The sequence below is a fragment of the Mustela nivalis genome (assembly GCF_964662115.1).
Source record: "Mustela nivalis genome assembly, chromosome: 1".
NCBI classification, from domain to species: domain Eukaryota; kingdom Metazoa; phylum Chordata; class Mammalia; order Carnivora; family Mustelidae; genus Mustela; species Mustela nivalis.
In genome coordinates this window covers 6,547,412-6,571,933 of record NC_139020.1, presented here as the reverse complement: position 1 = coordinate 6,571,933, position 24,522 = coordinate 6,547,412, and the positions used below count along the sequence as shown (strand labels likewise).

General features: G+C 43.5%; 1 protein-coding gene across 5 annotated transcripts in view; it reads right to left on the bottom strand.

Moving 5' to 3' along the window:
* Nucleotides 1-24,522, bottom strand: part of ERG (ETS transcription factor ERG) — a 240,564-nt gene that overhangs the window by 144,414 nt on the left and 71,628 nt on the right. For all 5 annotated transcript variants that reach the window (XM_082728121.1, XM_082728119.1, XM_082728123.1 and 2 more), the window contains exon 3: nucleotides 23,454-23,541. In XM_082728121.1, coding sequence (XP_082584247.1) covers nucleotides 23,454-23,492 — 39 coding nt within the window. In that variant the 5' untranslated portion in view covers nucleotides 23,493-23,541. The remainder of the gene's footprint in view (nucleotides 1-23,453; nucleotides 23,542-24,522) is intronic.

Sequence of the window (24,522 nt, the reverse complement as noted above, 5' to 3'; positions counted from 1 at the left end):
TAATGGCTTGTTTATGAATTCCACTGATAGATCTGCTATGATTTTCCAAAGGCTAAAGATGTTTACAGGACAAGTGACATCATCTCCGTGACAGGCTTCACTGTGTTTATACCAACTGGGCTTAGAGGGTCTTCAAAACATGGCTTTAAAATCTTAGTTATTATGTAGCTTAATGTGTTCCTGATGTGTCTGGAGTATCGTACTTCTAAAAATAGAGAAATCATTTGTTAAGAGAAAATGAACTACTAGTCCAATCTATCTTATGCATGACTAATCCACATTCTTCCGAAAGAATGTGACACTTAACCTGGGAGTATCAGTGATATGATAAAACAGGAAAAAAGGAAAAAAAAAACAATAACAGTAAATAAGTAGTCCATACAAGTCATGGCTACATAAGAAATAAGAAGGCTATTTAATTTTTTTAAAAAAGTATCCACAGAAATATATGAAATGTCTTATTACTGCTAGCAAATTTACTGTTACCAGTTTTAAACTGTTAGAAGTTTTTTAAGTGTGTTTTTACTACCTGCATGTCTTCAGATGAAAGCCCAGAAGTAGAACATACCTAACATGGCCACAGAATTTCTATTTGAACGCTCAGTGATGGAAAGTTCTGTCTTTTAAAATTTAGTTCCACTGGTGGGTGGCCAGTTGGAAACAACTGGTCTTTCTATGGAGCTGAAAGCACCCATTCTGTAACTTTCCCCATTAATGCAGGTTCTGCCCTCATCTAGAGCTATGCAGAATAGATATAACTTATCTTAGATGCCATAATACCTAAAACATTTATCATGGTCCCCAAAACCTTCTCATCTCTGGGCCAAACATCCCTCAAAACATCCTCCAGATGCTGTGATCTCAGATCTTTATCCTCCTGGTCACACTCCTGCAACCCCATTCTAATTACCGAAATCCATATGGACGCATCAGATCTGAATGTGTATGTTGAAAAAAAAAAGATTCTATAAGAAAATATTAGTGGAAAGTATTTATAGATAAAATTATGGACTACTTCTATTTTCTTCTGCTCTTCTGGGTTTTCTCAAAATTCTACAGTGGGCATATGTGACTTTGATGGTCAGGCCATTCAGCATGCCTTTTCCCACCATCATCGAGCATGCACTGTGCCAGGAACTGTCATGTGAAGTGAGCAGGCAGCTACAAACAACAAATGAGAAGTTCTGTCCTTGAGAACCTGCCTTGCCATTGGAGGAGACACACTGTGAAGGAAGAGGAGGAGGAGGAAGAGAAGTAGTAACAGCCATAGCAGTAGTAGTAACATGAATAGGATGTGAGAAGGTGACATAAAATTGTGAAGGCAAGCAAGAGTGAAGTTAGAGGGGGCATTGCTAGATAGGGTGGTCATGGAAGGCCTTACTAGAAAGGCGATGAAGACCTGAAGGAAGTGAAGGAATAAGCCACAGGAATATTGGACAGAACATTCCAGATACAAAACAACAACTGCAAAGGCCCTGGGGTAGCAACATGCCTGAAATGCTTGAGAAACACCAAGAAAGCCTACGTGGGTGAAGTAAAGGAAAGAAAGTATTAGGCAGTAGGAGATGAGATTGAAGAAGTAATGGGGTCAGACTTTGTAGGGCCTCATGAGCCACTGGGAAGACCCAAGTCTACACTGTCAGTGAGGCAGAAAGCACTAGAAGGTTTGCAACAGTGGAGTGGCGTGCTCTCACTTACTGCTTTAACAGTTCACTCTGATGGCCTGCAGAAAGCAGACCCAAGAAAGGTCAGAGCAGAAGAAGGGAGGGTGGTAAGGGAAACAGAGTCAGGATCGTGCATGGGATAATGGGGGTCTGGACCAGAAAGCCAATGGCAGAGAAGTGCCCACATTTTGGATCCCCGAGATGTAGCCACCAGGAGAAAACAGTTAAAAGAAATGTCTGGAACAGAACGTGATGCTCCTGATGTGGTCTTACAAGGCAGAAGAGACAGGGTTTTACATTTCCTTTCTCAGAGTATCTTTTTCCAGAAAACACAGAAACACTCATGATGAGCCAGCCAACACGCTGAGAATGATTAAGTAAGGTACACAGTCCATGTGGGATTGGACCTACAGAGGGTAAAAAGCTCTCTAAGGGCAACTGCTCCAGTAGCCGCAGCTTCCCTCCATCTTCCCATCTCCTCCATCTGAAACTCCCTGCATCCTCGTGAAGGCTCCTCTTCCTGGACTAGTCTCTGTTTTTCCAGATCCTTCATCAAATCATCCTCACTGATCTCCAAACGGGCAGCTTATTATCCTCCCCCTGAAATCTCTCATCTCCTTACCGACCTGAAACCTGGCCACCCCTCAATTCCCCTTTCTCCACCCACCCAACCCCAAGAGGAAACATTGCTGGAGAAATCATGCCATGCAATGGTACTGGTCGGGTCTGCCACAAACCTGGAATTCTTTAAGCTCCTTTGGAATCTGCTTCTACTCCTGAACTTTTTTTTTTTTTTTATTCATTTCTAATTCACTTTCTATGTAAGACCCAGAACACCTGTTAAAGACCTAGTATTTTCTTGCTTCTCGCCCCAAATTCTCCGACCTTACTCACAGAGGACGGCCTTGTTCTCTATCACATCAAGAAGACTGAAACCACAAAATGTACATTCTTTCACAGTGACTTCTCACTTTTGAGGTTTCTCTGTAGATTCACCCATAGTCTTCCCCCTTTCTCTTGACAGAAACAGCTTGCTTGCACGTTTCCAAATGTAACCCTCTGTCGGTGCCCTGGATGCAGACACTACATTTTTCTAGCATGTTTTACCATCCACTGTCTTGACCTTTCTGCATCTTTCTTTCTGTCCATCTGTCCATCTTTCTTTCTGCAACAGATATGTTCTAGGTGCAAGAGAACTTTCTTCTATCCTAAAACACATAATCTAAACCATCTCTTGATGCCACATTTGGTGAACATTCAATATCTCACTTTCCCTTGTTTCAACAAAAGCTAGTTGAGCCACTCGTGTGCTACAATCTTCAGACACCAAGGCAAGCATAATACAGTCCCAGCCTTTGCCACCATATTTCTCAAAAGATCACTCAACACTCAGCCGTTTTGCCTGTGTTTTCTTTAATGACTTGCAAGATGGCTTCTAGAGAACGCTACTGAAAGGTGTGGCATAATGGAACCACATTCACTGCCAAGAGTGAGACCCTCCCCTTGCTCCATGGTCTTCAAAACCCTCCAACTCCTCAGTGTCTCCCAGGCTCCAGTTCCCACCCCCCTTGCTGGACATCATTACTCACCTCTCGAGCCACAGGTCAGAAACCAAGTTCTCCAAACTTCTCCAGCCTTCTGCCTTCTCTCCAACTCCACTGCTTCCTCAGAAAACTTCTTACCCAGAGAAAGGACACCCCCCACCTCCAAGCCTCTAGGCCCAGCCTTCAGTAATCTTTAACTCCCTTATTCTCGTGCCTTGAACCCAGTGGGTTTCCAAGGTGGCTCTCTCCTGCAGGTAGTGCTTTAGAGCCATTGCCCTCCTCCATCTTCCGTGTCCCACAGCCTGTCCCTTTGTTTTAAAGCCTTTCTTTTACCCAAGATGAGTGGCAACCTCCCTTAAAATCCCATAAAATTTGTGATTATTTTTTGTTACCGTATCTCTCATATTAGAACTTTTTATGCTCTGCCTGACCTTCCCTACTCACACAGAAGTGCTCCAATGACAGGAATCATGTTCTATTTATTTTTCTGTCCACCACAGAGCCATACACTGTGCAACTATGGCTGACCCATGCTTCCTTTTGTCTTGCCTTAGTATAGCTTTCCTGGCACAGGTGTATGCTCCTGTAACACGATATCAGGCATTGCTTACTACAAATTATACAATTGCCACAATCCCAATATTGTGACCTGAGCTCATTTTTCAGTGACCACATCCCTAAGAGAATGCATTTCTCCTTTTTAAAATTTAAATTCAATTAATTAACATATAACATATTATTAGTTTCAGAGGTAGAGGTCAGTGATTCATCAGTGGCTTACAACCCCCAGTGCTCATTATATCACATGCCCTCCTTAATGCCCATCCCCTAATTATCCCATCCTCCCACACCTCCCCTCCAGCAACCCTGTTTGTTTCCTATGATTATGTCTCCCTCTTTTATTTAATCTTATTTTTATTTTTTTTTTAAATTTTTCATATATAGTGTTTAATGGCTCTCCTTTGGCCCAAGGTATTTTTCCTCCAACTCACTGTGTCTCCATCCAAAGAAATACAGTAAAAGAGCCAGAAGTGGCTCTAAGGAACAACCTGGTCTAGTCTCCAGCCCTCAGCCCCCACGGAGAGTTCTTGGGCAAGTCTTATGAGAAGCACCTACTCCTGGGCTCAGCCTCCCAGAAACAAGTGCATATCTGGGGAACGGAATACCCAGGCAGAGCTTCCCACGGCATCTGGCTGTCCATCTCCTGTGGAGTTCCCTCCTTTCCCGGACATTTCTTGAGTGTAAGAATGATGTCAATTAATCCAATTATTTCTAGTGCCCAGGAAATGAATCAATGATGACTTATATCTTGTTTCAACTCAGCTGACAACCACCAAGAACAATATTCCTCAGAGGTGACTGCGCTTGTCTGTGGGCAGTGTGCCTATTTGTAGAATTTCTTCCTGCAATTTCTTTGAGCCAGAGTATGAGCTTGGGTGCTAGAAGAAGGAAGAGTGTAAGGGATGACTCACAGGGAATTTCCCATCTCCCCTGGCTTAGTCTGTCCCAAATCACTTCAGAGTCAGTTCACAGGGTTAAATGAAGAGACATGGATTTTCTGCGATCTTCTTGACCTCAGAAGTTCTGATTTGGCATCCAGCTTCCCATGTATGCGGTTATGGGTTTGTTCTTGCCAAGATATTTGGAATTGGGTTAGTGATGAAACAGGGTGTGTTCCTCATGCACAGCAAGGTCTTATGGCTGACAATATGTAGTGGACTGTATATCATATTTATAAACCCCACAATGGCATACAACATATAGCATGCTGACATGAGAGAAAATGAAAAAAATATATATTATTTTGCAGTTGGAGAAAGAGAAAGAGAAGAAGAAAAGAAAAGAGAGTCACATAAGGAGGCAAGAATGTGAAATGATAGGTATTAAGGAGCACATGTGTTGTGATGAGCAGTGGATGTTCTATGCAACTAATGGGTCATTGAAAACCACATTAAAAACTAATGATGTATTGTATAGTGGCTAACTGAGCAACTATCTATCTATCTATCTATATATAGATATAGATATAGATATATATCTATATATATATATACATATATATATTCAACATAGGAAAAAAAAAAAGAATGTGAAATGATGGACCTACAGCTCTGCTATGATCCAACCACGCTTCCACAACACTTTGTGGGTTCCACAGACACTGGCTAAACATCTGCCAAAGTCCCCTTCATCCCAGGTGCCCAGATAAACTACATTTCCCAGCCTCCTCTACAGCCAGATGCGATCATGTGACTGAATTCTGACCAATGGGACATGTGAATCACCAGCCAGGAGGAATCCCCCATTCTCTTTCCCACCAAGTGGTTGAATGGAAAGTCTTCCAGGGATCACAGAGAAGAAAAGAGGCTGAGAGGAAAGGCGGCTGTGTTCCTGAACCACTGCTTACAAGAAAGAGAGCTCCCCCACACACACACCAGGAACCCTTGCAATGACCGGAGTGAGAAACACACTGTTACTTGCTGGGCTGCAGGAACTGCCGGGTCTGTGGGAGCTGTTAGCCTTCCCTGATGAACCCTGAGTCGGTCCTCACTCGTGCCCGGCGCCCCTGGCCAAACCGAGCCCAGCAATCTGAAGTTACACAGTGGGAAAGTGGCATCTTCCAGGTGGAGTGATCATCACATAAAAGGCACCGGGTCTTCCCATGTCTTCCCGTGTTTTGGAGACTTTTCACTTGGATACACGCAAAGCACATGGATTCAACTACCCAAAACAACAGGTTCGCATCAGGAGAAAGTCCTAAATGCTTCTGTGTTCTGGCCCCAGTGATATCATGCAGCACATTCCCTGAAGTGGGGGAGACATCACCCCCAATAACTATGGAAAAATGAGAAATGTGGAACTTCCTCTATTTTTAGTTGCTAACATATGCATTGCTGCAAACTTTATTTAAAGCCAAGAGAAATATTTCCATATTGAATTTCAATAGTGCAATATGCTGTTTTAGGATGAAGTTCTAAAATCCAGTACATAAAGATCTGTAAAGTTACATAACCACCGCTGGGTCTCGCAGACAGTGCTGCTCCATGGTGGGATTTTCAGTGGATTGCCAAGGCTCTGTGTCACATACTATTAGAGAACATCCCCCAGACTTACAGGGCCTCACTGGGGGTTTTAAAGATCTATGAGGGTCAATGACCCAATATATAGTGCTTGAGAAAAAGCTAATTTTTAAAAAATGGTTAAATGTTAAACAACTTAGAAGTTTGGGGACTTTAACCAAAAAAAACAACACCGTGATCATTTAGATGTGAAGCTCTTAAAGGTGGAGAGTAAATGATCACCCCCTGGGGAAGACCATGTGTTGTGGACAATTCCCCTAGATGCTTCAGAAGACTCTTAGTATATTCTAGGTATTTTTTTTAATTTATTTGACAGACAGAGATCCCAAGCAGGCAGAGAGGCAGGCAGAGAGAGGAGGAAGCAGGCTCCCTGCTGAGGAGAGAGCCTGATGCGGGACTCGATCCCAGGACCCTGAGATCATGACTTGAGCCGAAAGCAGAGGCTTTAACCCACTGAGCCACCCAGGTGCCCCTCAAGGTATGTCTTTTGAAGGGCTTGTCCCATAAGGATCTGTACCCTAGCAACACCTGCACATTTAACCTTTCTTCTTTGTTCCTAAAGATAAAGAATTAACTGAGAATGGGGAGAAATACAAAGTTTTTCCTTATGTGTCAGCAAGCCAACAACATTTCTAAAAACTATATATGATTTGGAACTATTTTATTTGACATGCACTGTTGGCAACTGGCATTTTATATTTCATTTAATGATTTTCCCCCTTTTAATTATAGCAGGGTATTACGTTCCTGGTGGGACTTAAGGTTCTGGTGTCAGATGTTCAGCAGGGACCATCATTCTAAAGAGAGGTACCAGACCACTGAAGGAGAACATGGTTAGAGTTGTCCCAAAGTTGGTCTGCAGAACTCAGGCCACCACGCGTCTCAAGGGTACAGGAGGAGTCAAGCAGGAGTGGACAAGTAAGGTGGGAGAGGGGGCACAGTCCACACCCTTCTTCCACACAGGGTTTCTCAAGACAAAACAGGTCAGAATCAATGGAGGCAAGAAACCTTAAATTGTCTGGAAGATTGAAGTTTAAAAATTAAATGAACTTCTCGATATCCAAAAATAAAATTGTGTATTAACTAACCATTATAAGGAACATAACACTATGGATGACCTGAGATATCATTTGAGAGTGGAAGAGGGGTGTCTCGGTGACTCAGTGGGTTAAGCATCTGCCTTTGGCTCAGGGCATGAACTCAGGGTCCTGGGCTCCAGTCCTACATCAGGCTTCCTGATCAGTGGGGAGTCTGCTTCTCCCTCTCTTTCTGCCCCACTGCCTGCTTGTGCACACTCTTTCTCTCAAATAAATAAACAAAATCTCTAATAAAGAGAGAGAGAGAGTATTTCCTCTAAAGAGGAATATTTCCTCTAAACAGGTATGCACTTGCTGGTCCAGCTCATTAAAAAAAAAATGCTACATTTGTATATGTTGACACTGTAATCAATGAGCACAATGATTTGTAAAAACCATACTGGTAACACTTTTAAATTTCAATCTTCAAGATGGAATAAGTCTTAATCGCTTCTACTGAGGTCCTATTAGGCATTCTATTTCTCCAAAGGCATTCCAGAACTTCTTGTCCAAAGGCAAAAATTGCTGTAAGTGTGCCTCAAACAAGGGATAGTTTTCCACCAGTCTCCAAATCCTCAAACAGTAAATCGTAAAAGCATGGAAATACAAGATAGAACAGTGTTTAACGTCACCACAGCATTCCTACAGTCTGGGATAAATCATTCTTAAGAATTACTTTATTTTCAATGATATGTCAGTAAAGGAAGCGGCTTTTTAGTGAGCCAAACATTAACAAGAGAAGCCTCACAGATACACTTACCACACACAGAGGTAACTAAGATTACAGCGCAAGATGAGGGGTAAAGCTATAAGACAAAGGCTTCAAGGTACTTTTTTTTTTTTTTTTAGATTTTATTTATTTATTTGAGAGACGGAGATCACAAGTAGGCAGAGAAGCAGGCAGAGAGAGAGGAGGAAGCAGGCTCCCTGCTGAGCAGAGACCCCCCCCCCCCGGTTGCGGGGCTCAATCCCAGGACTCTGGGATCATGACCTGAGCCAAAGGCAGAGGTTTTAACCCACTGAGCCACCCAGGCGCCCCTCAAGGTACCTTTAAAAGAAAGGAAGTTTTGAGGGCAATATTTGTAAACAGTTTAATCATCAACACAGAAAAAAGTTAGAAATGTACAGTCTTTCCTCAAGATGGAGGGAAACAGATAAAATAATGTTAATGTTATCAACTGTATAATCAGAACATAAAGAAAATATCAGAGACCCGGGAGAGAGAAGAAAGATCGAGATTCAGTCTCTTTTGGGTCCACAAGGCAAACAGAAGAAACACTACAGTATGAAGGCCATCTGTCAGTGCCCACAAGGGACAGAAAACTCCACACAGCACCGGAGCCACACCCCCTGCTGATTCGGGAAGCCTGGAAGGTGGCTTGGTGTGGAAACAGCACGCGTAGAACAAGAAAACCCATGTGAGCACCCTCCCCCAGTTGTTTTTTCTGGTCAAAAAAAATTCCCTAATCTGGTAGAACTAGGAGGTTAAAGCAGGAACACACTGGGAAGAAGAGCTGCCTTCTGGTGACACGTCCAGGGACCTTCCTGCTTTCTAGCATAGTACTTGGTAGGAAATAGATTGCCTCCCCTTGGGTCCCCTTTCTTTCAAGTGCTTAAGACAATGGCACAACCTAGGCCGAAGGCAGACAAGAATAAAGCACACATACTGGACTCAGATGCTAGTGGCGTGCGGGTGGGGCAAGGTTGATGCCATGCCCAACATGATTTGGGTATTTAAACTCGGAATCTGAATAACCAATAACAGAATTAACCAAAGGCCTTAGAGAAATTTAATGTCAACCCTGAATAACAGAAGAGGCAGAAGATATCATAAATGGAGTAAAAAAATGCTTTGTCTGGAGGTTTAAGGCCAAGAAACATTCAAACAATAGAGTTAGTACTCTCTGAAAGTATTTTTTAAAGTAATCATTGATTTTTTTTTTTTTGAAGCATTCTAGCTTTCCATCATGGTGGCACTGGGTAATGGTGGAACTCTGTGACACCCAAGTGCCCCAGTCCAAGTGCTAGGGACAAGAGGCTGTTCCGTGTTGGGATGATCACATAGATCTTGTGAACAATATGCATCTATTACTGACCAGCAGATAATCCTGCAGATGGTAACGATGGAGTAACAATGTCAAGCAAATGATAACTGTGCAGACTTTTCAGAGGTGCTAGCTACATCCCATTCTTCTGCAGATGCCCGGAGCAGTCATGAAGTGATGCCTCTCAGCTCTCCCCTCAACAAAGAACCCAGTATTCACCTGAGCAGCCTGCAGCTGTCCTCAGCTCCTGCTCTGCCCCATCCCAGACAGCCCTGAGCCAATAACTGAACACAGTAGGGGGGTGAGAGCCTGGCCATTTCTGCCCAGTGCAGGACCCCTCCAAAGGCAACCTCTGTTCCAGGGGTCCCCGCGGCATTGGTCAAACTGTCCAATCTGTGTCTGGGCTGAGGCTCTCCTTGTCCAAACCTACTCCATCCTCATTTTATTGTTCACAGGCATACCCCCACCCCGTACCCTCTAATAAACTTCTTGCATTCTTGATTCTGTCTCAACATCTGCTTCCCAGCGAGCTCAACTAACACAGTGCGCCTAAAACTGATACTGGGGGAAGTGCATTTCCATGCCCCCAAAAAATCGGCTTTCCAGAAAATAAAGTTTCCTATTATTCCTTTTATCCATGATGTCATTTGGCCATTTTAAAGGCCATAAGCAAGGATCACACATTTTAATCCTCACTGAGTGAACTGATGGTTGAAACATTATTGTCATTATGACACAAAATAATTAGGGTTGTATATAACATGTTACTTTTCGATTTTCAGGCAAATCTGAGTAGTTTTACTTGATGCAAAAATAATAGTACTTAAATCCTTTGATTGATATCATGTATTAATATCAATCAAAAGGTTTTCTAAGACATACACTTTTTAATATTATAAAATGTGTTTAAAATAAAAACCTGTGAAGGCATTATGCTAATTGAAAAAATCAGTCAGAGGAAGATAAATATTGTGTGATCTCACCACAAGTGAATCTTAAGAAACCAAACTCATAGACAGAGAGCAGCATGGCTTTCACTAGGGGCTGGGGTGGGAAAATACGGAGATCCTGATCAAAGGGTACAAACTTCCAGTTAGAAGATGAGTAATTCTGGGATATAATGCACAGCACAGTGATTATAGTCACCAATACTATATCTTGAAATACATTGAAATACTTGAAAGTTGCTAAGTGAGTAGGACATAAAAGGTCTTCCCATAAAAAATAAATAAAATAATCAGGGTCACTTGTGTGGCTCAGTCGGTTAAGCTTCTGATTCTTGATTTTGGCTCAGATCATGATCTCAGGGTTCTGAGATTGAGCTCCACTCTGGCTTCATGCTGGGCATGGAGACTGCTTAAGATTCTCTCTCTCTCTCTCTTCCTCTGCCTGAACTCTCTCTCTATCTCTAAAAAAAAAAAAAAAAAAAAAAAAAGGAGGGCCATATTAACTAACTCTATCCTGTTAATCATTTTCATGTTGCAAACCTTAAACTTATACAACATTAAATGTCAATTATATCTTAATAAAAAGCAAAACCAAAAAAAAACCTCCTGTTATTTTTCCTTATCCATAGCCACATTTCTCTACCAGCTGTGTTACAGCACCTGATTTTGTGAGTTTTTGTTGTTGCTGTTGTTTTTTAAATTCAGTTCTGAGAAATCAAGTAATAGGTCCTATTTTTATTAGATAATTGGATATATATGAAATTTCCATTCCTACAGACTAAGTATACGAGCAGCAGCATACCATTTAAATTATTCATAAGATAAAAGTATCTTCTCTCTTTCGGTCTGCTTTCTTTCCCTATGTCTTTGTTCATTGCTAATATTGTCTATTTATGTGTAATTCTTCCGAGACAACCTCTCCTGACAGCCAAATAGGAAACCCACCCAGGTAGGCTAACCTGAAGGCTCCAGTTCCCTTTCGCAATGTGCAAGGCATGAGGTCAATTTACATAACTTTTTTTTCTCCTGAACAATAACAGAAAGAAAGTATTTGAATGGAGTTTTTTCAAACAACATAAGTCATGAAAAATGTGACTTGTTTTTGACTGTTCCTTTAGGCATACACTTTTGATTAGGGATGATTAAACTTAAGCATAAAAGCATTTTAAACTTGAGGTTTAAAACAAAGGACATAAGAATCACATGGTTAGAGTTTTATATTTTTGTCAGCCTCAAATTCAGTTGGCTCACTACTACCACTACTGTAAAATTTTATGAGACTAATTTGGAGGTCCTTATAAATTGGTGTTATTGTTTATTTTTGGATATTGATACTAGTGGCATATTAGCAGTGAATGCGTAATGCAAATGAACAGTACTTTCCAGAAAGTCCACAAAGAATCAGTAAAAAATTAATAGCCACACTGCAATTAAATTTGTTTACTTTTTTAAAGTACATTCTCAGAATTAACATGTACTCTCCATTAAGCAATACACAGCAAGAATTTTAATTCAACCTTGGAATTTGATCTTTAAAATTAAAAACAAAACAAAATAACAAAAAAAAACTTTCTTTGCTATTTACAGTTCCTGCTTTGGGATAAAGCCCAACATCTGGATACCAGAATCAGAGCAGCAAAAATCCATGGAGACACATGTGCAATTTTATGCATGCAAACACACTATTTTTTAGGGTGAAACCACTATGGTGCTTCCCCCCTCATTTCTTACTTCACAGAAAACCTGAGGGGTGTCTTCCAAATGTATCCAGAGTAAGATAGATCACAACCCACTCTATACACACGCACCTGTAGAACTAGATTGTAAGCTTTCTCAAATAACACATTGCTTTCTGCAGGCACCACATGCTAAGAGTTTCCATGTTATTCCATTCCATTTCCTTTTGTTAATCCTGGCCTTGACTCACTTCCACAAGCAGGTCGTGACCTATGATCCGAAAAACCAGGGCTTCAGAGCCTTCCCTGTAAAATGGTAGGTCCTCAGGCCAGCAGTCCCTGCAGCACCTGGGACCTCTTCATGCTCTTCATGTCAAAGCCCAGCTGGGGCCCCAGGTGACACATCTGCCCAGGGAAGCCTGAGAAACCCTGCTCTAGAACACAAAACTGCGGAACGAAGATCTGTCATCTGAACTGAAATTAGACCAAGAATGTGTTTCAGAACAACTTTTGTTCAAAGAAGCTCTATCATCCTCTGACTTTAAGATGCCAAACTTTTCTGGCAGAACAAATAAGTGCAAATAAAGATTTATTTTCAACTTCATGAACTGCCTCCGGGGGTTTCCATTGCTAGTACAGCATTCCTGATCTGGGATCCCTGGGACTCTGGGAACAGGTGTGCAGGGCTGCTGACCGCCGCAGGAGGCCTGGGAGCGTGGAAGAGTGTGTGTGTGTGTGTGTGTGTGTGTGCGTGTGTGTGTGCAGGAACACATGTGCACATGCACTTATGCTGGGGAGAAAATATATAACATTTAACAAATTCTTAGAGTTCCATGATTCACAAAAAAATTAAGATGAACTATCAAGCTATGGAAAGACCTGGAGGAACCTTAAATGTCTATTATTATGTTAAAGAAGCCCATCTGAAAACACTACATACTGTATAATTCCAACTTTATGACATCCTGAAAACTACAAAACTATGGGAACAGTTGAAAGATCAGTGGTGGTCAGGGGCTCAGGTGGGGCTAGGCAGTGGCAGGGAGCAATGAACGGACAGAGTACAGAGGATTTTTAGGACGATGAAACTATTCGCTATGATACTTCAGTATCTTATGACATGATACCTACCATTGTCCATTAACCTAAACCCATAGAACATGCAACACAAAGAGTGAACCCTAATATAAACTGAGGACTTCAGGTGACAATGGTGTGTCAATGTGAGCTCATCCACTGTTAACAAACGTACTACTCCGGTATAAGATACTGATAATGGAGAAGCTGTGGGTCTGGGGGACAGCGGGCAGAGCAGAGATCTGCACTTTCTGCTCAGCTTTCCTGGGAACCTAAAACTCCTCTAAAACTATACATACATAAGAGTTAGGACACACTGCCCTTGAGAACACATTGTCTCAGCTGCATGAGTGCTGTGGTTACAATCATACCTACAAAGGGTAGAGAAGTGTTAAGAGTAGGTGAGTCCCAAAGGGGGCGCTCTGTCCCAGAATCGAACACAATCCCTGGATCATTCTCATTTCATTGGGACCATGGCTACTTAATCTGATCAACACAGACATGCTAAGTATCTACTAAGCACAAGGGCCAGGTGATCACTTGAGTCATATATAATCCAGCAAGCAGAGATAAAGAGCACATAGCTATCATTATATGATAACCATTCCCACCTCTCCCCAAATGGCAAGGAACCAGATGTTGAGATTTGGAGGGTAGAAAGACAAAAACAAGAGGCCAGAAGAGCATAGGGCAAACAATTCAGTTCACAGCTAAGTGGGTGCTGGGCAGACACCTATAAGCTCTTGGACAGAGACGCCAGGCGTTTCCAAACTTGGCCTCTTCTGGTTGGTCTGTGCCACATCCTGATTGGCGTGCCCATGTTCCTTGTCAAATATTTGGATGATTTACCCTTCAGGGTCCCTTCAGGGAGTACTAGGAGGGAAAAGCTCCTGCAAAGCAATGCTGGGTTCATTCTGCACGGAATGAAGAACTCCAGATGGAAGAACCCAGCTTTGATGCTGAAATCCAGTGCTGTGTGTCTTCTGTGAACACTGAACTCCTTTGCTGGTGACTCTTAAAAGGAAATAGATTTCTTTCTCTTCTTATTAAATGAGTCATATGGAAAACTGGGAAATACACAGGAGTAAATAAAAGAAAAACATCACGGGCACCTGGGTGGCTCAGTCGGTTGAGTGTCCAACTCCCGATTTTGGCTCAGGTCATGATCTCAGGGCCCTGCATGACACTGAGTGTGGAGCCGCTTATGATTCTCTCTCTCCCTACCATCTGCCAGTTGCACTTTTTCTATCTCAAGAAAAGAAAGAAAGAAAAGAAAATCAAACAAGAACAGCCTACATTTGAAAGCTAAGGGACAGATAATCAAGAAAAGTATCAGTAGGTGAAAGCAAGTAAAAATGTTTATCTCGTGGGTGTAATCACAAATATCAAAAATCAGAATAAATGTAGAAACAATCTGTATGACAAATACAGCATAGCTCAGAGTTAATCTCACTAAAATATAACCTATACAATTTGGTGAGAAGAGCACGATACCTTCTAAATCCTAACTGTGAGAAGAGCAGCCCACAAGAATCTATTGCAGGTTTCTTCCCTTTTACCTTTGCCCCACTCTGAGGGGACATTTGGACCCTCCTGGCAGATCACTGTTGCCAAGGCTGCCCATAATTCCCAAGCTCTCAAAGCTGATGGTCCTCACCTTTACCTTCTACCCACTGGCTCGGGCTCTCAGCCTTGCATAGATTCCTCCTCCTCACCCCAACCTCTGCATGTTGGAGGGACTCAAAGCCCATCTCTAAGGCTCCTCTGGATCTGGGTCCCAGGGTGACCTCATCTAGTGACCCAATCTTAAATGCAATTCTTTAACTCAGAATGTATGATTCAATCAGATTGTATCACCCATTTTGCTTCAAACCGTCCAGTGATCCCCAGCCCCTAAATGCAGGACATTTAAGAGTCTTTCCCTTTGCATATCAGAGCTGACACCTATGGCTTTGCCACAGCCTCCCCAGGCCCACAGCCAACGCTCTACTCTCACTCCACACCAGCTCCCAGTCTCCTTGCTGTTCCTTCAACACGCCAGGCAAGTTCTTTCCTAACGACTTTGCACACATAGTTCTTTCTGTCCAGGACACTCTTCCCCCCCATGTGATGTGTGGCTCATGCTCTCACTTCCTTGATGGACTGACTGAATTTCAGCTCCTCCCTCATGACCTCAATGACCTCTCTCACCTCCTGTATAAAATGGCACCTCTCCCTTCATGACCCTCTTTATTACTTCTTGCTTACCTTACATTTTGTTCTGGAGACTATCAATCACCACTGGTATATGTAACACGCACACACACACACACACACACACACACGTTTTAACGCCAGTTGTAATACTGTAATGCTATATGTATATAAACATATTCCGTCTCAACTCCTTGAGTGTAAGCTTCAGGCAAAGCAGAGACCTTATCTGTTTAGTTCATGCTCTACTCCCAGCAATGTTGAATGATTTCATTGAAATCGTCAAAAACATGACTGAACAGATAATAGAACTTGCTGATAAACATATGAGGTGATCACTTATGCAAGTTTCCAAAGGAAATAACATTTGTAAAACTCCACTTTCCACACATTGAATCAGCAAAGGTTAAAAATCACAACACAGTGTGAGCAAATACTTGTTGGAGAAGTAGAGGAAGGCACAGTCGGGTGGGGACATTGGTATCAAAAGCCTTCAAAGGGCCCCTTGAATTTACCACAGTTTCTGGGATTTAACTCCCATTTCCAGGAGGATTAACACAGCAGGGTAGCCTGGGCAAGCTGGTGAGGCCCCGTGGGGGAGAACGGCGTGTGGGGCAGCTAGGGACTCCAGGGATAGGACAGGAGGGAGACAGTGCAAACCTGTCCTCATGCCACAAAGAGCAGGGGCTATGAGGTAGACACGAGCAGAAAAGTAAAAGAAAGAGAAAACTTAAAGAGATGCCTTAAATTTTAAGGCTGGATCCCTGGAAGAAGCAGCCACCACAAAAAAAAAGGGGAAGAGGAGGAAATTGACAAAAATGCTTCCATGATGATGACAACAGTAACGACTGCTACTTACTAGACACCATCCTTAGGCCTTCCCATGAATCACCTCCCTGGTCCTCCTACAAGCCTAGGAAGTGATGCCATTGTCCTTGCTTCACTGACAGAGACCTGCAGCTCCCAGGAGCTCAGGAGGTTGCCCAAGGTCAGTCAGCAAAGGTTCTGCCTGAGATTGTCAAGTCTGGCTTCAGAACCTGCCTGCTCACCCAGTACTCTCTAGCTGCCCCAGAGGGGCTCGAGGCCAGCTACATACAGCCTCTAACCTTACTCCCGGGAAGTGACCTGACTCTCCTCCAACCCTGCCTACACCTCCTGAAAGCTGGTGTCCTCCCTGAAGGTTGGCTCTGAATCTCACAATGGCAAGACATCAGTTTCCAGGGCACCGTGCAGCATGCCCAGGGGAGCACACCACTGAACCCCAGTGCACTCTCCTGAGCACAGCCCCCAGCAGTGGGTGACGGAAATCCACCCTGATGGGCACAGGAAGCCACTGAAGAGACAGAAAAGCCCACATAAGGAATCTGCAAGCAAAAAAAAAAAAAAAAAAAAAAAAAAAAAAAAAAGGTATCTGCAGGCAGAAGTCTCCACTGTTTTTGCCATATCAGATGTCTGGATATCTTTAAGCATTATTATTTTCTTTCAAAATAGTACACATGCATTAGAGAAATTTTGGCAGATCTGCCCTTGTATGTTTAATTAAGTGTCACTATCCCACAGAAAGAGAAGTATGGCTATAAACAGCCACCAAGTCATCAGGCTTGTCGGGATGTGTGAACCTCACTGGAATCTGATCAAAGCTGATTTATTGAGAGGGAGGAAAAACAATGTATCAAAGGCTTACATCATCTTCACAGTAAAAGACTCTGAGGGAGAGTCTGTTACTGCTTAGTATGCCTTCAAAAGAATAAACTTCCTACCCTCCTACAAAGCAGGTTTGCAAATAGGTATGAAGTGTTTGCGACTCAATGGGTCTTTTGACATCCAAGTGGGGGTTAGGTAGTGGGTTCCCTGCTTCTCCCCGGGGATGGGATACATCCCCACCAGCCAGAGAAATCTCCCAATCCCCCACTCGGGAGGCAGGGTGGGGCATTCATGCACCTGCTCTGTGTTCCTTTAAGAGTCCCACTCACATGCTGGTTCGCCGGCTTCCCAGTGACCCACCACACACAACGCTAGCTACTTCCTAGAACTCTTCTAAGATCTTCCATGACACACAAACAGAGCTTATGTGTGGAAGCATTTAACGTCACATCCACCAAATCACATGCGAACGAAGTCAGTTCAACAATTCGCTTTTTGGCAAGTCCTGACCTTCCTTACATCTCTCCATTTCTCTCCTGAATATTCTCTCTCCTTCCTTCTTCCCTTCTACTGCTATTATGCAATAGTATGCGAATATAGAATATTATATATTAATACTATAACAGTATGTTATACAACTGCCATAATTAATATAAGAATATATTGTTACATTAATAATACTAATAATATATTAACATATTGATATCTTATATCAATATATTACTATTAATGTTAATAATATATTAGTAACAGTATCTTATTAATATGGCAAAGCATTCTGTACTATAATATATAAATGTAACAAAACACAACATAAAACATATATTAATATATTTATAATATATAACATGTTAATATTAATAATTTAACTAATGGGGTACTAATAACATCAAATATATTAATAATAATGTGTAAGAGAAATAATAAGTGCGTAGCAAGTGCCAGGTACCACTCTGAATGGTTTAAATATACTAACGTCCACTGATTTAATCCTCAGGAATCTACAAGGCAGGTACTTTATTCAGCTCCCTTTACAGTTGAGGAAACTGAGGCAATCGATAAGTAAAGCCAAGTTTTCCACCCAGACTATCCGACCCAAATGCACTTTAAAAATAAGCAAAACTTACAAAGGCTAAAAGTAAAAGAAGGGGGAAGAAACACAATTAGAAACAAACCCCAAGTTGGCCAACTTTTCAGTCCTTCACAGGCAGAAGCAACAGGAAACCTGGGCAGAGACCTTGTTTAGTCCACGCTCCACTGCCCATGACTGATCTTCACACAAAGCCTTGGGGTGGGGGGTAGCAGCTAGACTAGCTAGAAGTGGACCACAGAACTGAGCCTGGCCATCATCCTCTGGAGGACAGGGCGTCTGTGTGGCAGTGGAGGGACAGACTCCAGACATTTCCAGGCATCGTGGCCCCAGAGCTGCCCCTGTGACCCAGCAAACCCTGGAACATGCTCAGAATCACCCACATGCTTCCTCTACAAGAAAGTGTGATCCCCAGGAGGACCCGAGGCCACCAGGCAGTCCGTGGGCAGAAACAGCGGGACAGGTGAGCACAAGCAGGCACAGGTGTCGTGAGTGGGACAAGGCGGGATGCCTGAGGACGACGGGTGAGCCAGGGGAGCAGGTCAGGCAGTTTCCTTAGATACCTGCCCAGCCCCTAGCCCTGGGTCCCTCCCAGCGGCGTGCAGTGCTGTATCCCAGGTGTCTGGCGACATGTGACTTGCACCTGGACGGCAGGTGTTACATCTTTGTAGTCTCCTATTCCCCCACCCACCCCTAACCCAGCTAGGGGCACATGGAAGGCTTGGGTCAATGGGGTGAGTCCCTCTCAGTGCTGAAGGCAAGGGGACTCACTCAACTCAGAAGTGGCCAGAGCCTCCCCGAGAAGCTCATGCTCAGCCCCAGCGCAGACTCAGCTCCCATCACCACCCGCCACCCAGATGTCCCTTGACCAGCGCAGGCTCCCGCCTTCTGTCTTAGAGCAGCACTGGACCAAGCGATCTCCAATGAAACGATTTGCTAGAGTGCAGAGTGGTTTACAATTAGAAAGTATCTTCCGAAGCATGATTTCACCTCGAGCTACCCAGCTCCACCTTCCTTTCCTTTTCTTTTACCCTTCTTTACATCCTAATTTTTTTTTTAATTTTAAGTATCACTCTTGCAAACCTTTCTATGCACTCCTCAGCTCACAACAGGCAAGACCAGGACCTCAGAAGCCCCTTCCAGAAGCTTTCCCCTCCCCAACAAGGTAGCTTCTCTCCTCAGGTATGGACTCGATACAGCTTTTTTCCTTTTCAACGCATATATGTTTCTCTGAAAACATAATGTATTTTTAAGTTCTGCCCCTTTTTGATCTTTATATGCACAAATGTGTTGTGTTCCTTCTCCTATGACTTGTTTTTCCACCTGACCCTGAGAATCACTCACATTAATACACAGATAGAGGTGGACACTTGCTGATTTTCATTGCTGGGCAGATTCCTGTTATAGGTCGGGAATGCTGTTTATTTATCCATTCTCCTGTGGGGCATCTGGACTGTTCAGTTTTGCTAAGGTCCATCTCCGGGGATCCAAGGGCAACAGGGGGCGTGCCCAGGGGTGGGGCGGCTGGAGCACAGCTGGGGCCATCTTGAGCTTCACGAGGTAACACTCCATGGATACCAAAGTGGTTATACTGATCTACACTCCCACCAGAGTGGAAGAGAGGGCCCTGGGTGCCACATCCAAATCTCTGTGCTAGAAACCTGTTTTATCTGTATATTATTATGTCTTCCCTTATCCCTCAGCCCCTTCTCAAAGCAACTAGCCCACATGTCCCACACATGCAACCATCTGCGCTGCTGTGGTCACTGAGTTTTAAGTATGTGCATATGCATGAAAATTATATGACGTTGTTTAGGAAGTGCACACGTTTTCACATACGTGAAAAGCATGGTGCCAAAGAGTGCATGTTGTCATTTTTTATTTTTTTGCTCAACTCAGTATTTTGCCAGATGTGCACAGGCTGCTTCATTGTATTAGCAGGACTGCAACACTGTATCTTTAAGGTGGATGCTACCCTCACTTTACAGAATACCAGAGGACTAGCTCAGGACAATCCAGCACCCACTGTGTAGTACCTCACTGAATATTTGCACTGACCCCACAAAGTAGATGCCTGCATTTCAGACAAGAGAAAAACCAGGCACAGAGATTGAGGAACCTGCCCAAAGTCAGTTAATGATGAAACAGGATTTGAATGAAGACTTAAGACCTCAGAGCCCTTGCTCTGATCCACAGCATGAACTAGGACGTATGACCCGGAAGGTTTTTGTGACCCGCATCTCCAGATTACACAGCCGGTGAACCCATGAGTGAAACTCACATTCCCACTGTTGCCCTCGGTCCAGTCTTTGCTCAGTCAGTTCCCAAACATCCAGCCTCTGTGCAAATGGCTGGCGAATGGCGAAAAGAACTACTGAAAAATGTGCTGATCAGGAGTCTCTTTAAAGCTATAAATTTGACTAATACATTAACCCTCTTCATCAAATGTTAGTAAAGGAAAATACCAAGAAGATGGAACTCTTGAGAGGACCTGCAATAATGGAAGTTAGAAATTTCTTTATCAGAATGAGAATTAATGACCAGAAGCTTGAATCCTAAGAAAATGAATCCACAAGTCCTTTTCCCTGCTGGGGACGATAGCAAGGGTCCATCTTTGGCCGAGATGGGCGCCCTCCCTCCGCAGAACAGAAGCATGGCCACATGCACGTAAAATGCTAGGATCATGCTTCTGGAACATGTAAGTATAATTTTTATTATAAGAAAGGACCAGCCAAGGGCCAGTCAAGAAAGCCAAATTAAAATGTGCTGAGTGACTTAGTATTATCACCAAGAGAGAATAAGTTAAGTTCTTTTAAAGTCCTGCTCATTTTCTTCACAAATGAATTGCCCCCACAGTTACACTATTTAAATCAAGAATGGTTTATATTTCACAGTTACTTACCATCCTTTCCCTTTATTATTATTTCTAGCTCCTTAAACATATAAAAGGGTAAAAGCAATTTGTTCTGGCAGAAGAGAACTACAGTAAATCACGCAGAATAAATTTCTTAAATACCAAAGGAACATTGCTTGCCTCCAGATCAGCCTCTGGACACGCGTGTGAAGCACACATAAAAATCTGTCTCCCTGCCACCTGCCACGTGAAGTGACTCCTGTGAAGAATTCATGTCCTTTTCAGGTGAAAAAAAAATGTTCGGTAGCAATGCGCCAAAGACAAAATCTTCCAGTACTTACATCAGCACATCCAGTGGAACCGACCAGATGCCATTTATTAGAACTCCCCCTCCCAGAAAGAAAAGCTGCACTCAGCCCCGAACCAGAATCTTCTCAACACACAAAATTTTACTGTGTAAATTTCCCAAATCAGGTATTTTAAGGAAAAGGTGGAAGGCCATCTATTTTTCTAACTTTGTTGTCAAGGACTCGAATTTCATTTATCAAAAAAAAAAAAAAATTCCAAGAGTATTTATTCAAATTCCAGCAGGTGGAATTGGATAGATTCACAAAGGACACAAACATCTCTAATATCATCTTCTCCACCTCGGAGCCAACACCCGTTGTTCGTAACTACACCTCCAAATGGCCAGTTCATCTTCCAAACACACAGAAGCCATTTGAGTTGAAATTTGTTTTTTAAAAAGATTTCTGGGTTACCATTTCTCATTATCATTCATTTACACTTAACCACCACGAGGATAACAAGATACATCAGAGCTGAAAATACAGCTCCGTCCTGAGATCAAATCGGGACATTGCCACTGAACACATTCTCAGAGATCGTGTTTCTCAGGTTCACAGAAGACTGTTGGCCCTTGATAAATTCACTTTTAAAGATCTGTAATGATTCCTTGCTGACTTCATCTTTTCCTCCTGGTTGGCTACGAATAAAATGCCAGTCAAAATGAATTTCGGTTGTTGATCTTCATACCACCAAGTATAGAAGATAACTTATTCTATCACCTTCTCTGCGAGATGTTATTTACATTCTGCAGCAAAAAGTCTTCCCACTCTCACCCCTGTGTAGCATGGACACACTTGCCAAACATGCTCCAGGGAGAGAAACCTTATCACATCCTCAAGAGATTTCCCACTCGGCAGTTTGTAGACAGAACCGTCACAACCCCAGTGAAACATCACACAGGAATCCCACTGTAGTGTCCCTGACCAAGACTGCTCCTCCCCATCTCTGGAAAAAATCCAGAGCCCTCAACACTCTATGGGTCGCCCATCTTTCTAACACTTTGGAAACACCCACAAAGCTTAAGGAACACGCTGAACTCATCACCTCTGAACCCCTTTTTGTGCATGAATGTGAATCCCACGTAGTACAGAACACTCCCCAATGTACTGCTTTTAAAATGCGCGTGGGTGCACGTATGCGGGTGAGTGTGTGTGATCTGCGAGGGCATTCGACATTTTAGCCAAAAAAATCATATCATTTTTATAAAATTGTATTTAGCTTTTCGATTATAAGCCATTGTCTGTTTTCAATAAACGTTTTAGGTCAAGAATAGAGATTAGTAAAACCAACCAGGTCACTTAGGGAAAATGAATTTATATAGGGAATGTGTAGAACTGGTGAAGTAGTGAATGTTTTGGGCCTGTGTAGACAGCTGAACTAACTAGCAGTGGTGTAGACAGCCTCTCTGGGTAATGTGGCTCAAACCCCAATGTTTCCTGTAACTTTGATCTGGGTCAAGTTATTGAAAGTACCATTTCACTTCCCTCCTTGGCTATACTCGCAGGTATTATAGTGTGGGTGCAAACGGGTCAGCCTCCTCTTGGGGACTCTTGGTGGCTCAAGTCTTACTTCCCCATTGCCACACCTCCAGAGGTCCCAGGAGCTGCCCCGGGAGAGCAGCTGGTATGGGTGTGTGGGACAGCTGCTGAGATGCAGGCATGTCCGGGGAAACCATGAGTACTCGACCTCAGCACCTTCCCAGGTAACCCAAGGTAACCCCAAGCAAGCACAAAGGGGGTGGAACTCGGGCAAAACCTGGAGGAATCCTTAATGTGCAAGCCACATACATCCCTGAATGTGGCTTGCACGTTAGGTCAGGAGTCGGTCAGGAGTCCTGAGTGACAGGCCAGACAGTAGATATCATCAGGTTTGTGGGCCACAGGGTCTTGGTCACATCAGAACACGAAAGCAGCCACAGATGGTGTGGAAATGAGGGAGTATGGCTGTGTCCCAGCACAACTTTCTTTGTGGACAATGAAATCCAAATTTCATACCAGTTACACGTTTATGAAATATTATTCTTCCAATTTTTTTGACCATGTCATATTGTGAAACCAGTCACCTTAGCTTATGGGGGTATAAAAAAGGTGGCAGGCCGAATGTAGCTCATGGCGGAGGGTGGCTGCCACCTCCCCGCCCCCCCCGCAGTCACTGATCTGAGGGCAGGCAGATGAGCAGGAGGCTAGGGCGGCTGCCCCACCATGGGGAGACCTACCTTGATATGAGCTGCTGGGTCTGGGACAGTCTGAACCATGTCCTTCAGCAGATCAGCTCAGTCACCGTCCGCTCAGAACCAGAGACAGCTGGGAGACAAAAGGGGACAATCAACAACCACATTTCTGAGTTTTGTTTTCCCTGAGGACCCCACACAACATGCCAAGGGGAAAAGAACCCCAGCTTTGCACAGATCTGGACGTGTTTGCCCACAAGCACCTTTCAGGCGTGCAAATGAAGCTGCTGGAAGACCTGTGTCTTCCGTCGGGAATGTCACTTACTTAGAGCCCCCATCAAACACTGGCCGGACAAACCCAAACAAACCCACATCACGGGCAGCTCGTACACGTCATTTCCTGTGCGCAGCGTCTGTGAGTGATTGTGTCAAGGAAGAAATAAAACTGAAAATGAGACCTTTTCTAGGTTCTTGAGAGAACTAGGCCCGGAGTCCCACCAAAACTCATGCCATCACACATGTTTTAAGCCTCACGACGGAGCTCTTACTATAAAGCACCGCTGTTCGTGACGCGCCCAAGTGCCGTCCCTGGACCGAGGCTCACAGGCACGTCCTCCTTCACTCCTGACCACCACTGGGAGTCAGCACCCCATATCCAGCCAGGGACAGGGAGACCGGGGGCTGGTCTGTTCAGGATCACCTGGTTAATAAGCCACAGAGCCAGGATTCAGGTCCGACTGGCCTGACTCCAAGGCTCCTAAGACACTTCAAGTTGATGTAATGAACAGGTTTCACCCTGTATTTTTTTTTTAAGATTTTATTTATTTGACAGACAGAGATCACAAGTAGGCAGAGAGGCAGGCAGAGAGAGAGAGAGAGAAGGAAGCAGGCTCCCCGCCAAGCAGAGATCCCAGGACCCTGAGATCATGACCTGAGCTGAAGGTAGAAGTTTAACCCACTGAGCCACCCAAGCACCCGTTCACCCTGTATTTTGAAGATACATTAGTTCATTGTATTTTTTAAAGATTTTATTTATTTATTTTGAGAGAGAGAGAGAACACAAGCAGGTGGAGCAGCTGAGTGAGAGAAAGGGACAAGCAGGGAGCCCGAGGCG